Here is a 14,391-nt window from a genome sequence, read left to right on the forward strand (position 1 = left end):
GGGGTAACTACAGTTTAAAAAAATTTATTATATATCTTATAAAGACATAGAAGAGTTCAAAGGTCCCCAGAAGAGAGAAACAATAGCCTGAAGAGCCAGCCTTCTATGGAAGAGGGGAAACTGAGGATTCCTCAGGTCACAGCTGAGCAGCCTCCTGTGATCTGTTCCAACACCCCCATTGGCACCAAGACAAAAGGAAAAGAGTGTGAGGTCAGAGAGTGGTCGAGCGTCCTCACTTGCAGTACATGAAGAACATGACCAAAAAGGCTCCTGCAGCAGAAGGGTTAAAAACCAGTGGGAGGTGTGTAAAGGCGGAAGGAAACCCTACCTGCTCCAGAAAAGCAAAGATAGCATGGGATGGAGAACAGTCACGCTCAGTTCAAAGGAGGGGCACCAAAGAATTCATTGATAATGTGCCAAAGAAGGGAGAAGCCACAGGAAAAGGCTTGTGAGCTGAAGCTAAGACTTCCCCCATCAGAGGCAGTAGGAGCTGGCAAATGTGCCCAAAGCCCACATGGGCATGCTCAGCCCCCTCAGGAAGTGGCTGAATGCTTCACAGAGCAATACATGACACTCATTCACCACAGCCCTGGACACCAAGCAGCAACAGCTGCCCATGAGATGGATACACCTGGTAGGAGACTGGCAGCTGTGGTACTTAGATGCTCTAAATTGATGAGCACTCACCTCCCATCAGGAGAACTTGGCATGGGCAATTCCGATGTAAATATGCAGGTGTTGGGCTTCCTGAGTGAACTCAAGGAACTCTCTGCTGAGACCAGGAAAGTGGCAGCCTTAATAAACCATGAAGTCTGGGAAAAAGCCCAGGGCATGGTGACCCTCACTTTAGACACGTTTTAGCAGAATAGCTATTTTTGTGTGATGATCTTGTTAGATAGTTTAAAAAAATAAAATAAAACTTTTGCAGTAGAAAAAAAAGAAATGATAAATATGTAAGAAGAAAGAAATAATAATTATCTTGATTTGATCAGAACATGCTGTATTCATGTTATCACACTGTACCCCATAAGTATGTACAAAAAAATAATACAGAGAGGGGAAAGTGGGTGTGTGCATGACCATTACCACTGTCAGCTGACTAAAAATTTCTGCCTCCCAAGGAGAATCGTGTGGATGTTTCAGGTTAATCAACTCTGGACTCTGAGGTCAAGCTCTGCCCTCATTTCCAGGTGGGCGGGGAAATCCTCCCAGAACATAAGTAGTGGAAGTCAAAGGTGACAGCGACAGACAGTTAGTGATCCAGCAGCTGCTGCACCATGAGTGTCTCTGGACTGAGTCTCACCAGACTCCCAGTGAGCATCTCTGGGTTCCTCCAGCTGGCCTCCCTGCTCGGCTTGCTTCTGTTCCTGTTCAAGGCAGCCCAGCTCTACCTGCGCAGGCAGTGGCTGCTCAAAGCCTTCCAGCAATTTCCATCTACACCCTCCCATTGGTTATTTGGCCACAAGGTAGGAACCAATGGAAAGGGGAGTAGGAGGGAGGGATGCTGTAGCCCAGAGACTGGCCAGGAAGTCCACAGGACAAAGCCTGTTGCATGCACTAGGCATGTGAGGAACACCCAGATTACCTCTTAGGTTTGGCCCATCCCAGCACCAGGAGCTCACTCCCTCAAAAGAAGCCTGTCCTGCTGTTACTCAGCTCTGTCACTCACTGTATCACCAGACAGATCTGATATCTGACCTGGTAGCCCTGCATTTGGAGGACTGTGGTTGGTTGGTCCTTTGTAGTCTCCTCCTTTCCAAGCTGAGCACTGCTACCTTCCTCAGCTCTTCTCAAAGAACCAGCCTCCTATCTAGGAGGCTCACCTGCCCCAGTCACTGAATGCCATCAGTGCCTGATCTGGAGCTTGCCTCGATTTTTATGGAACCTCATAAAAATTGCCTTGAGGAATTATGCTGTGTGGTGACAATTTTAAAGACCCTCAAAAGACTTCAAACCACAGTAAAAGAGCTTACTTTGCTGGAGTGGGTGGGGAATGTCAAGTAGAGGGACCAACCAGCTAGGTTTGCTGAAGATCAAGGGAATTTTCAGAATAGGTGATTTTTAGGGACTGAAACCCTGATGATCATAGGCCCATGTGAGTGGGACAGAAGCACTGTACCTTCCAGGTGAGGGAGATTGATGTTTGAGTTACCCTAATAGACAAGATCTGTTTAGCTCCAACTCATCCTACACTGTGAGGTCCTTTGCTGTAACTCAGTGCCCAGCACAGAGCCTGGCACAGGTGTGTAGAGTCACAGAAAAAGGAGGGAAAGAAGAAGTCAAAGGTCTGGGGAGGTGCAGTACCAACCCCCCTATCCTGACAGCCCTGGGGAAGGAAGGCACAAAGCAATGTAAGGAGCACAGAGAGGGGCTCAGCAAGGGATTGTGCATTGAACGCACTTAAGAGGAGGAGGAAGATATGGAGCTTATGTCAAGAATGAGGCTCTGATGCCAACAGCTCCATCCTACAAGGCCAAAGGATCCCAGCTTTGAGCAAGTCCTGGGAGACACCAAAGTTCTGGAAGTCAGCACAGATAGGTCAGCAAAACAGCTCCAAATCTCTAACATCTCTTGAAAGATCCATAACTATGTGCCTGTAGTCACCCTGATCATCACTCCGTTGCAAGGACTAGACCTAAACAAAAGATTTTGTTCATTTGTCTTTCCTTTGGTGACAGATCCAAAAAGATCTTGAGCTACAACAGATTCTGTCATGGGTAGAGAAGTTCCCCAGTGCCTTTCCCCGCTGGCTCTGGGGCAGCAAAGCTCACGTGATTATCTATGACCCTGACTACATGAAGGTGATTCTGGGGAGATCAGGTGAGAGAGAAACCTCATTCTGGCAAGAGAAGCTGTCCCGTTCTTTGGCATTGATAACATGGCCTGTTTCTCTTCATCATAGTCCTGGGGGTGTTCAGCTTCTGGTCTATGGAGCTGCCTTCCTAAGCCCAGCTGACTATCAGGACAGAGAAGGGGGTGGGAGGGAACGAATTGCCAACTCGTAATCATCAAGAACTCGTGGCAACACATAGTCTACACCACAGCTACCTTGGGACTGCACTGTTTGGTCCCCAGTTTCCTGTTAAGCCTTTACTTTAAACCTTTCAGATCCAAAGGCCTCTGGCACCTACAGATTCCTGGCTCCCTGGATTGGTATGTATGTCTCTAGTTAGGTTTCCAGTGTTATTCTCTGGTTCACAAGATCAACAGGTGACAGAAAGGCCAAGGAATGTCCCATCCCCAAATCAAGTCTCATTTCTTCTAACCATACCCTCCTTCCTTCCTGTGCTGGTATGAGACCTCCTAGTCTTCTGCCATCTATCTACTCCAAACATCCCAGGCTGACATTTAATTATGGCCTTTCTTTTCCTGTCCACAACACTTTCTCAGCCTTTATCTCACAGCTTTTATGATATACCAGCCCATGTAGGAAATTCACATTCCTGAAATGCACCATGTCCCTCCTTCCTTTGTCCAAGAAATTCCACCTTCTTCAATGTTATCTTCCCCATCTCTACCCCATAGTACCTCCCTAATTATCCCAGGGGTATCTCTGATTCGGTATCTTCAACCCACATACACATATCCATCTCTGGTCCAGGGTATGGTTTGCTCCTGTTAAATGAACAGACGTGGTTCCAGCACCGGCGGATGTTGACCCCAGCCTTCCACTACGACATCCTGAAGCCCTATGTGGGAATCGTGGCTGACTCTGTCCGAGTGATGTTGGTGAGTCTCTCTCTTTCATTTCCACTCACCCACTCAAGAGCCCCTCTCAGATTCCCCTATCTAACACAGACAGCCATCAGACAGAGTCAGATGAAATAACACTCTCAGGACGTTACTGTGAGAGTAGATTCCTAAAAATTAGATGGGACAGAGAGGACCCAGGCATCAAGATAGAGCCACACTTTGCTATGGTGCAACTCAGAGAGCATCAAGGTGGATACAGACCCTGTCTCCCACTTCCAAGTCTTCAGAACAGTAAACTGGAGGAATAGTCAATCATGCCAGACAGCAGGACTGGCTGACCTGGGCAACAGCAGCTTCAAAGGTAGGCTAGAACTGCCAGGATGTCACTCAGTCAGGCTCTGACCTAAGGCCCGGGGCTTTTGCATGGACTTGAGTAACATATGCAATGAAAAGGATACCAGGTCTGCATTCTCACTGCCAACCTGCCATGCCATTAATTGCAACCTAAACTTTAATTTATTTTTATTAGTGCACTTTTATTAGTGCTTATAGTTATACACAATTGTTGGGTTCATTCTGGCAAAATCATATATGCAAAAAATTTAGTTCAGTCACTGTTGCCCCTTCCTGTTCCTCCCCTCCTCCCTCTCCCTAGTCTTCTTCCTTTTCTCTACTGGTCTTCCTTTCACTCATTTATTTACTTATTTTTTGATCAGTGCTTTATAGATATACATAAAAGTAAAATTCACTGTGGTATATTTATACATGCACATAGCATAATTTAGTCAAATTTATTCCTAATTTCCTCCCCTTTCCCAACCCTCCCCTTCCCTCTCAACCCTGTCTTCTACATCACTGATCTTCTCTATATTTTTATTTTTATGATATCTGACATCTCCTCCCTTTTTCCTTATTTTGCTTTACCTTCTACATATTACAAAAAACATTCAACCTTGATTTTCTGAGTCTAGCTTATTTCACTTAGCATGATGTTCTCCAGTCCCGTTCATTTACCAGCAAATGCCATAATTCTATTCCTCTTTGTGGCTCCATAAAACATTTTGTTTATCCATCCATCTGTTGACAGACATCTGGGCTGGTTCTATGTCTTGGTTGTTATGAATTGTGCTGCTATAAACTATGAAGTAGCCATATCACTATAGTATACTGATTTTAGACCTTTTGGATAAATACCAAGGAGTGGAGCTGGATCATATGGTGGGTCCATTCCTAGTTTTCTGAGGAACCCCCATACTGTTTTCCAGAGTAGTTGTATTAATTTACAGTCCCACCAACAATGTATGAGTGTACTTTTTCCCCACATCCTCACCTGGTTTTATTGTCATTTACACTCTTGATAATTGCCATTCTTACAGGATTGAGATAAAACCTTAGTGTAGTCAAAACTCTGATTTCTGACCCAATTGGTCTCAGCAAACTTTTGTTGAATAAACAGAAATCAAAGTCCCTGGTGGCCCATTAGAAGTGCCTATAGCAGCAACTTAAGTTTTAGGTTTTTCTTTTGCCTCCAGACATTTATCCCCTAAAATTAGAGTCCTACCAGTCCCTCAGGTGGAACTCAGCTCTATATTTTACTGGTCAAACAAAACATTATAACTGGCTTTCAAAACTCAAAAAAAAACTTATTATAGGATACTCTGCTTAATTTTTAAATAATTTGTGAAAATATAGGCACCATTTAACAAACATTTGCTTCAGCATTTTTTAGTGCATCTGCTCTCTAAAGTGAGGGACATGGAATGGGATATCTGGAGATGCACAAGCCTTCTAGGGAAAATGAGAAGATCATTGCCCCTATCCCACAACAGGACAAATGGGAAAAACTCATTGTCAAGGACTCCTCTGTAGAGATCTTCCAGCACATCTCCATGATGACCCTGGACTCCATCATGAAGTGTGCCTTCAGTTACCAAGGCAATGTCCAGTTGGACAGGTCAGTGATAACCCTTCAGCTACAGAGTCCTTGTTCTTAACCAATTGGTGTGGACTCACCTGAGAGGCAGAAAGATCAGTATGGATGATCACCCCCACAAAAAGAGAGATTCTGACCCCAGCCCCAGACCAAGCCCTAATTCCCTACCAAAATCAACCCTGTCCCAGCCACAGAACCCTGATCCCCAATACAGGTGGCAGCCTGCTCACAAGGTCTGTAAGGCAGAAGTAATGTGTGTCTTAGTGTTGTCTGTCCCCACAATTCAGGAAAACTCCACAACAGAGCCCACTCTGCCTGCAGGTCCTCTCTCTTCACAGTCCAATATGTTCTGCATCCTCTCCCTCAGGCATTCCCAGTCCTACATCAAAGCCATTGGGGACCTGAACAACCTGTTTTTTGACCGTGTAAGAAATGTCTTTCACCAGAATGACACCATCTATGGTCTGTCCTCTGATGGCCGCTTGTTCCACCGTGCCTGCCAACTTGCCCATGAGCACACAGGTTCTGTCTCCTCCTTGCCTCCTCTCCTTTACCAGGGGCAGTCTAATAGAGCTGGTCATGACCCCTCAGGCACAGCCAGGTCCCCTGGTATTCCAGCAGGACTTAGGACACACAAACGCTGAGTACTTCCCTACTGCAAGGGTTGGGAGCTGAAATGTTAAGGTGCAAGACAGTGTGCAAGGGATTACTTGTGCCATCCCATTGGTAATATTGATGAGACCCATCCCAAAAGCTTATACAAATACTTTATGTGCTGTACTCTAGACAGGAGTTTTGACCTGCATTTGATAGTTCTGGGCCCCCTGACCCACACACCACACTCATCCTGAGTTTTACGAGGTACCCAAATTGGTGCAGGGAGGCACATGGGGCTTCTGGGGGTTTCTGTGGCTCTCAGCCCTGCCTGGTAACTGCTGTTCTGGGACAGACCAAGTGATCAAAGAAAGGAAGGCTCAGCTGCAGAACGAGAGAGAGCTGGAGAAGATCAGGAGGAAGAGGCACTTGGATTTCCTGGACATCCTCCTGTTTGCCAAAGTGAGTATGTGGAAAAGAAACCTGGGGCTTTGCCCAGGGGAGGGAATTTACAAACCCTGCTCTCTTATCTATGGCCTCCCCAGATGGAGAATGGGAGCAGCCTGTCTGATGAGGACCTGCGTGCCGAGGTGGACACCTTCATGTTTGAGGGCCATGACACCACAGCCAGTGCTATCTCCTGGATCTTCTATGCTCTGGCCACACACCCTGAGCATCAGCAGAAGTGCAGGGAGGAGGTCCAGAGCCTCCTGGGGGATGGAGCCTCCATCACCTGGTGAGTGAGAGCTCAAGAGGTGGGAGAGCCCTGCCTCTGGTAGGGACAAGCTGTTAGTCTTCCCAGGTCCTGCCTTCTGCTCAAGATGGCCTCACTTCAGGGACCACCTGGACCAGATGCCCTACACCACCATGTGCATCAAGGAGGCCCTGAGGATCTACCCACCAGTACCAGTTGTTGTCAGAGACCTCAAAACACCTGTCACCTTCCCTGATGGACGCTCTTTACCCAAAGGTATGATCTTCCCAGACTTATTCACATAAGATCTCCCCAGAGATAAGAAGGATCAGAAATCCCCACGTGCTTCCGCAGTTCTGAACCTGTCTATGCCTCCCTGTGTATTTTCCAGTACATATGCCCAAATGACCTATAAATTTCCTTCCAATTCTAATAGTCCACATAACTAGCATCCTAAACTTATCTTGTTCTTTAGCTAACATTCCTTCTTCTTTAGAATCTCTGGTCTTATGGTGCTAGAGTTATTTAAGTCTGTTAGCACTGATGTTCTTTGATTCTAGTTCAACACTGTAGGAATCATGGGCATCCATGATGTTCATATGTCCTCGTTGTTGTATCATTTTTATTATCCTCTATATTTGTGCAGAAATATAGAGGATGTATAATGTGCAGAAAAATTGGTGAAATGCAAATAATTATGTGCACATATCTATAAATGTGATGCATCTCAATCCCTGGAAACTTTTCTATAGAGATGTCAGCCTCTGGATGTAGTATCTCATGACTTTAGCTCTAAAATTCTATTTCCTGAGATATGGAAGGTAGAAAAGTATCAGACAGGGGCTAGGGAGAAGTGGGTCTTTCATTCAGTCAAGGCAAATAAAAGAAATCAGCAAATCTCATGGCATGGGTCAGATGTGTCCAGTCCCTCAGGAGCCTCAGGTTGATGAGAGAGAGCAGCTTATGACCGGACATGAGATCCCTGCCATGGTAGCCAACCATCTGTTGGCTCATACCTCCTTAGGTCTGAATCCCAGCCCTGCCACATCCTACCTATGTGATCATAGGCAATTCCTCTCTGAAATTTAATTGCCTCATCTGAAAAATAGGGATCCTGCCATCTTCCCTGGCGGGTTGTTGTAAGGACTAAATGAATTAATGTGTACTCCTCAGTGGGAATTTTTCAAAAACATCATCTCCCATAGATTTATTCCCAAAAGTAAGGTACGATGCTTTCTTGCTTCTCTCTTGGATTTGTGGTTTTCTACTCCTTGCCAGGGCTCAGGTGTTTTGTCAAATCCACACATGTTCTGCTCAAAGTCATGCTTTATAGGAACAGCCTTCTGTGCATGCATGTCCCCTGCTGGTTGGAGGATCAGGGCTTCACCCCATGGGCGTCATCGATCTTCTCTCTGCCCCACAGGCATCATAGTCACGCTGTCCTTTTATGGCCTTCACCACAACTCAAAAGTGTGGCCAAACCCAGAGGTATGGAGGTCCGGAGGGGATGGGAGGAAATGATCTCTGAGGATACCACTTCCCTCTACACCCACCTCTGGATAGCCTGTCCCCACGTGGATCAGAATCAGGAGCTTGACCTTTGTCTATCCTGGTCCTGCTGTTCTCTCTCTGCAGGTATATGACCCTTTACGGTTTGCACCAGATTCTTCCCGACATAGTCACTCATTCCTGCCTTTCTCAGGAGGAGCCAGGTGAGGGGTCCTGTCTTGGTCATTGGATGGGGGAAAGAGGAATCGTCTCTGGGCATATACCCAAAATTTGTGATCCCTGAAGTTGCTGTACAGCATCTTCAGGGATGGTGTTGTTTGTTGGTGTTCATGGGAAAGAAACCTCATGTGGGCATGTCAGTGCATGAAAGAATGATGGCAGTGCAGGGCACACCACGGACATGCTGGTCCTCTGCCCTTCCCAAGGTCACACAAAATTTCACTGTCAGAGGGTGTCCCACACATCAGCATATTCTGGTGTTTTTCGCACTTTAAGGATATGATTTTGTGAATTAGAAATTCTCTTATAAATTTCACTTCAGTTGCCGGGATTCTTACCAAGTAGAGCCCTCTCTTCCACATATTCTAAATCCAGCCCACCACCCTTTCTGTTCAAGTCTCCAATCCTCAGAGCACTGAAGGAAGTGACGACTTTGCTAGTGTTTGTTTTTCCCAAGGCCTGGAATGTGCCAACTATTCAGTTAGAGACTGAAAGGTGAGCTATTTGAAGAAAGCATCCCACCAGTGTATATGGCCCCTTAGCCTCATGTTTGCAGTCTCTCCCAACATGATGTTTGACTACATGTTAATGTTCACACTCCCCGTACAACATTCCTAGTTGTCAAAATTTGACAGGTGAAGTAAGGTCTACATACCTTGAAATTACACTTACAGTCCAGCTTCAGACAAAAAGCACTAAAATGAGGACAGTAAACTGCCTTTGAGAGAAAGCCACTCTATTTGGTATGTGGCACATAACATTTGAAAGGTTCCTCCAAAAAGGTTCACTCCAAAAGGGCTGCTGCCTTCATCCACAAAAGGTGCTGAAATCAACCAGTGAGACACAACATCATATAAATTTTACTAAAAACTAATAGAAGTAGGCTTTTTTCTCAGCCCATATGCCTATGAGTCCTTCAAATGGTAAGTCAGCTTTCATAGAAGAGGCTTTAAGCAAATTGTTTTTCCAGAAATTGGTTTTCTAGGATTTGTTTAATTCTGGGACTACTTCTTCCTACGTTGGCTGCAAATCATGTTTCTGCCACTAGGGGGCAGGAGAGTATTAGATAGTTTAGGTCAAAACCAATATTGCCTTTCCTCGTATTCCATTCTGTTTTACATTCCATTACTAAATTTAAGTGAACCGAATTTTTAAAATCAAGTGACATTAACTAACTTAATTTGGTGTAAGATAAATTATTAAGCCAGCCTCTCTGTGCCAGGACCTATATAGGCTAGGTGACAGGAACATAGAGATGAAAGATATTGTCACTGACTCCAAGAATTCAAAGTCAAGGAAAAAAAGTGCATTCTCTAGAGACAAACACCTAAGCTTAAGACACATTGTTCCCTTCTTTATTCTTTCACTCACTCATCTGAGCAGTTTGTAGAGTATTCCACACCCCTAGCACTGTGCAGACTGGCCCTGGACTATGATGTGTCCTTAAATAAAGCTTGGACGGCACCTTTAAGGCCTGGAAGGGGGAAGGAGAGGCAGCTGGCATGGGGTGAGGACCAACTGATCACTGATCTGAGATTTTAAGACATGTAGGCAGAGATGGAAGGGAACATTCTCTATGATCGCCACAGCCTGAGCTGAGCTAGAAAGTGAGACTGGACAGGCAGAAGGTGGGTAAGGCAGCAATCCAGAGAGATGTGGAGGGAGCTTGGGCATTTGGACATGGAGAGCATGATGGAAGGCATGGGAAGGTCTGAGTTGGGCTGTGGCTTGGTGTGTAGGGAGAGGGACGCAGGGACACCAGAGGAGTCCAGGAGAGGATTTAATCTTCAGCTAAAGATGGCAAATAGGGACAGTTCTGGAGTATAAGTAGAAGGCTACAGACTAGTGGAATGAGGGGGTTAGAGAGTAGCAGAAGCCTAATCACCCTGTGGGTGGCAGATGGGGCTGCAGCTCAAGGATCCCCAATCCATCACCTACTCTACATGTACAATCAAAAATTAATTATTTAAGTTATTCATGTGATTGGACTCTGTCCCTTAGAGTACTGGTGCTGTCCTAATAGAAATTTCCTGCTTCTGAAAGCAAAAGTAACATCAGGGCCAGTCTTCAAACAGTCATAGACCTTGTCAAAGACCAGGAGAGTGTGAACCAAGGCTTGGAGATAGAGGAATGTGTGATCTGTAAGTAAAGGTGTCAGGCAGGCCCCATGAAAGAGGACCCTGAATGCCCAGCTCTGGGCTGGTGCTCAGGGACCACTGCCTGCCCAGCCTAGAACAGGCCTAAGACCAATGCTTACTTCACTGTCCCTGCCTGGCCCAGGAACTGCATTGGGAAACAGTTTGCTATGAATGAGCTGAAGGTGGCTGTGGCCCTGACCCTGCTCCGCTTTGAGCTGCTGCCAGATCCCACCAGGATCCCCTTTCCCATACCGCGACTTGTATTAAAGTCCAAGAATGGGATCCACCTGCGTCTCAGAAAGCTCCACTAACACTGGTAGGTCAAGAGCAGGCTCTGAAGGCCTCTTAGCTGTGTTGTCACCTGCTCCTGTCCCCAGCCTATCTGCCCACATCCTGCTTTCCCGTCTACCTACCTGCCTTTCTTCCCATCTGCCTATTCCCTGTCCTCCTGTCTGTCCTCTCACCTGCCTCCAGGCTCCCTACCTGTTTGTCTATCTACCTGTCTCCCACCTGCCTACATCTCTGACTATGCACATAACCCAGCCTGCCTGCCCCTCTACCTGTCTTTTCCCTTTCCTCCTACATGTTTTTCTCTCTCTGAGTTTCCTAACACTGCTGTAATAACCACAACCTTAGTGGTTTTAAATAATGGGAATTATTATTCTTTTACAGTTCTGGAATCAGAAATCCAAAGTGGGTATCACTGGTATCACTGAGAGAAGACCAAATTGTGGATGTAACCAGCCTTCCTCTGCAGGGTTTAGAGAGAATCTTGACCCTTGACTTCTCAGACTCGAGCTGCATTTCTTGCTTTCCTCCATACTGGCTCCCTTGCACTTCTTTGAAGCCAGCATCTTTGCAAACTTCTTTCTCTTACTGTCTTCACATTTCCTTCCTGTTTGTAAGGAACCTTCTAATTACATCAAGTCCATCCAGGTGATCCAAGATAATTTCCCCATCTCAAGATCCTTTACTTAATGAAAACTTGAGTTCCTTTTGACATATGAGGTAACATATTCGTGGGCTCTAAAGTTTAGGACTTGAGCAACATTAGAAGCCGATAATGAACCCAACAGAATCCCTCCCCAAATGGCACCTCATCTGTCTATCTGAACCTCTCCTGCATGGTTTCTGTCTACCTGATTGTCTTTCACAAACGCCTCTCCATCTCCCTCCTCCCTGCAATAAAGTTCCTAATGTCACATATAGTGCCTGTCTTCCCTTGGGAGGAGATAGAGGGAAAGGGAGACAGGCAGGGAGACAAGTCTTTCCTGAGGAAGGAGAAGGAGATGACATTTGCCCTGTAGCACCAGGACTGACTCCTGCCTGGCCCACCTCTCCAGACATCTCAACCCTGATGCCCCATAGCTGATGAGGGTCCCATGTAGTGGCTGTGTTTAGAAAAAAAAAAAATCTCTTGTCTGGGAGCTCAGAGGGAGAGGCTCACACCTTTGGGGAAAAAAAAGACCAGGCCTCCATTCTATCCAAGGGATGTTTCTCAAGCTAGATTTTTTTCAGAATAGGTCCCAGCTAGAGCCCTTCTGGAGTTGAGCTGAGCAGGAAAGACTTGCAGTCCTGGTCTGGCATGAGACCTGGGGGACCTTTTTATTTCTTCTTTTTTTCTTTTTGATGTACTGGGGATTGAACTCAGAAGCACTTTACCACTAAGCTACATACCCACCTCTTGTTATTTATTTTATGTTGTGAAAGTCTAAGTTGCTGAGACTGGCCTTGAACTTGCATTCTTCCTGCCTCAGCCTCCGGAGTAGTTGGGATTATAAGCATGCACCACCACACCTGGCTGAGGACCCTGCTCTTCACAGACCCAATGAGATGTGAGAAGACAGCCCAGCCTGGCCATGTCATCAGACACCTGGTAACCCACGAGTCCCAGCCTCCTCAGGAGGTTCAGGAGTGGACAGTTTTCCAGCAAGGGCTGGAAGGAGCCCAGATGAGCAAATGGCTGGCCACTCTTGAGGAGGGGCTTCATTGACCTTGCTCACGTCTGGTAACTGCCTAGAACTAGTGCTCCTTGCCCTGGGATGACCCCTGTGTGGCATCCAAGCACAACTGCATCTGCTTCCCTTATCTCTGGGTCTTCAGCACCCATATCCCTCAGTACTCCCACCAGGCTCCCTGGGCTGGTGTCTGACTTCAATCATCCTCTCTCAAACCACACCCTGCTTTTCTTGCTGGATCTGAACACAGGTTCCCTTATTTCCTTGAACCATTCATAGTTCAGGATTCCACAGACAGACTTCCCTGGAGTCCTTCGCCTCCCCCAGTATCCTGTGCTCTGCTTCGTGGAAAGGGTTTCTCCCCAAGTTGCCTGAGCCAGGACCTCCTTCCTTGTTTCCTGACCTCCTAAGTCACTAAGCTGTTCAGTCCTGGTCTGAAGAGGGGCAGGAAAGGGCTGAACATTTGGTGCTAGACCAAGGGGAGAGGAGAGAGTTGGGGGCAGGAGAATGAGCAGGGAATGCTACAGGAGGAGGTTTAGTAGGTCCGCTGGTACCAGATGATACAGTATGCTGGTCATACTCATAGAGCACAGGAAAACAGGAGCTCAGAATTCTGGGTTGCCAACCATGGGCAGGTGTTCTGACCACAAGATTCCAAAAAAAGTGTGTTGCCAAAAATTTGACCCTGTTGCCTGCAAGTAACAGGTAAGAGCCAGGCTGATTCACATTCATATACCCACCTCCCATGACACAAGCACAGAGATACTCGTGTAAACCACTCCTACACACCCATTGCCCACTCCACACTCTACCCACACACACATACACATGTGCGCAAAGATGCCCAGGGTTACAGGAGACAGAGGGTTATGTTTAGGGAACTAGATGGATTAACAAGAACTTAACTGTGCTGCCCAACAGTCCCAGCCTCCCTCTGCCCTCCCGGAGGTAGCCTCCCCTCCCCTCTGGCTCCAGAGCTCTCGGGTCAATCTTTCACAGACACATACTGTCAGGGAGATTTGCAGTACTAGTAATGGAGTCTTGGTCAACATACGCCTGAGTCAGGAGGCCCCAGCTCATTCCTTCTAGATAAGCATCACTGGTTCCTTCCCTTAATATTGAAATGGGATCCCAGTCTCCTCCCATCAGGAGGGTCACCGACCCTGCTGACACCAGGTAACGTCTGAGGGCTAAAGATCCAGAGACAAGGGAAGCAAATTGAGTTAAGCTTGGGTGCCACCCAGGGGTCATCATGTGGTTCCCAGTTTGAGGCCCTCCCCCAAAAGCCCTTTGCAGCTTCATACCTCACCCATAACTCAACACCTGATTCAAGAAGGACTTTCTTTCTCCCAGCAAGTCCCCCTCTAATGCCACTTGGCCACCTTCCCCAGCCTAACCCTGAATGCCTAGAGCACTGTGGGATACCACTGCTGAGAATGGCAGGGATGCCACAGGGATCCATCTCAGGAGGGACAGAGACACCCTGGAGAAACCATCTTCCAATTCCTCAGTGTTCATGGGGTGCAGGGGAGCGGGGGTGTGCTTTAGAATTATCCATAATTTTTTTCAGTTTTTGTTTATGTGAATTTCTGTTATGTCTGTTATATTCCAAACACACACACACACACACACACACACACACACACAGTTAAA

General features: G+C 46.7%; 1 protein-coding gene across 5 annotated transcripts; it reads left to right on the top strand.

The window, feature by feature from the left end:
- The first annotated feature begins 1,277 nt into the window (after positions 1 to 1,277).
- On the top strand, positions 1,278 to 11,091 carry LOC143402988 (cytochrome P450 4A6-like). Of its 5 annotated transcripts, none has more exons than XM_076860461.2 (12): positions 1,278 to 1,488; positions 2,689 to 2,820; positions 3,109 to 3,153; positions 3,602 to 3,729; positions 5,523 to 5,647; positions 5,994 to 6,148; positions 6,576 to 6,682; positions 6,766 to 6,956; positions 7,057 to 7,190; positions 8,338 to 8,402; positions 8,550 to 8,626; positions 10,923 to 11,091. In XM_076860461.2, exons 1-12 carry the CDS (start codon positions 1,278 to 1,280, stop codon positions 11,089 to 11,091), a joined length of 1,539 nt encoding a protein of 512 aa, XP_076716576.1. The 5 variants fall into 5 exon arrangements, with proteins under 5 accessions (XP_076716576.1, XP_076716577.1, XP_076716578.1 ...); XM_076860462.2 differs by having other exon boundaries at positions 1,278 to 1,466; positions 2,679 to 2,820; XM_076860463.2 differs by lacking the exons at positions 3,109 to 3,153; positions 10,923 to 11,091 and having other exon boundaries at positions 8,338 to 8,401; positions 8,566 to 8,593.
- The last annotated feature ends 3,300 nt before the right edge of the window (positions 11,092 to 14,391 follow it).

The sequence above is a fragment of the Callospermophilus lateralis genome, chromosome 7 (genome assembly GCF_048772815.1).
Source record: "Callospermophilus lateralis isolate mCalLat2 chromosome 7, mCalLat2.hap1, whole genome shotgun sequence".
Lineage (NCBI taxonomy): Eukaryota > Metazoa > Chordata > Mammalia > Rodentia > Sciuridae > Callospermophilus > Callospermophilus lateralis.

Excerpts from the sequence above, each read along its gene's own strand:
- LOC143402988 (XM_076860461.2), top strand. The coding sequence starts at position 1,278 with ATGAGTGTCTCTGGACTGAGTCTCACCAGACTCCCAGTGAGCATCTCT. Across the intron at positions 3,154-3,601 it reads ATTCCTGGCTCCCTGGATTG|GGTATGGTTTGCTCCTGTTA; the intron begins GTATGTATGTCT and ends TCTCTGGTCCAG. Across the intron at positions 7,191-8,337 it reads TGGACGCTCTTTACCCAAAG|GCATCATAGTCACGCTGTCC; the intron begins GTATGATCTTCC and ends TCTGCCCCACAG.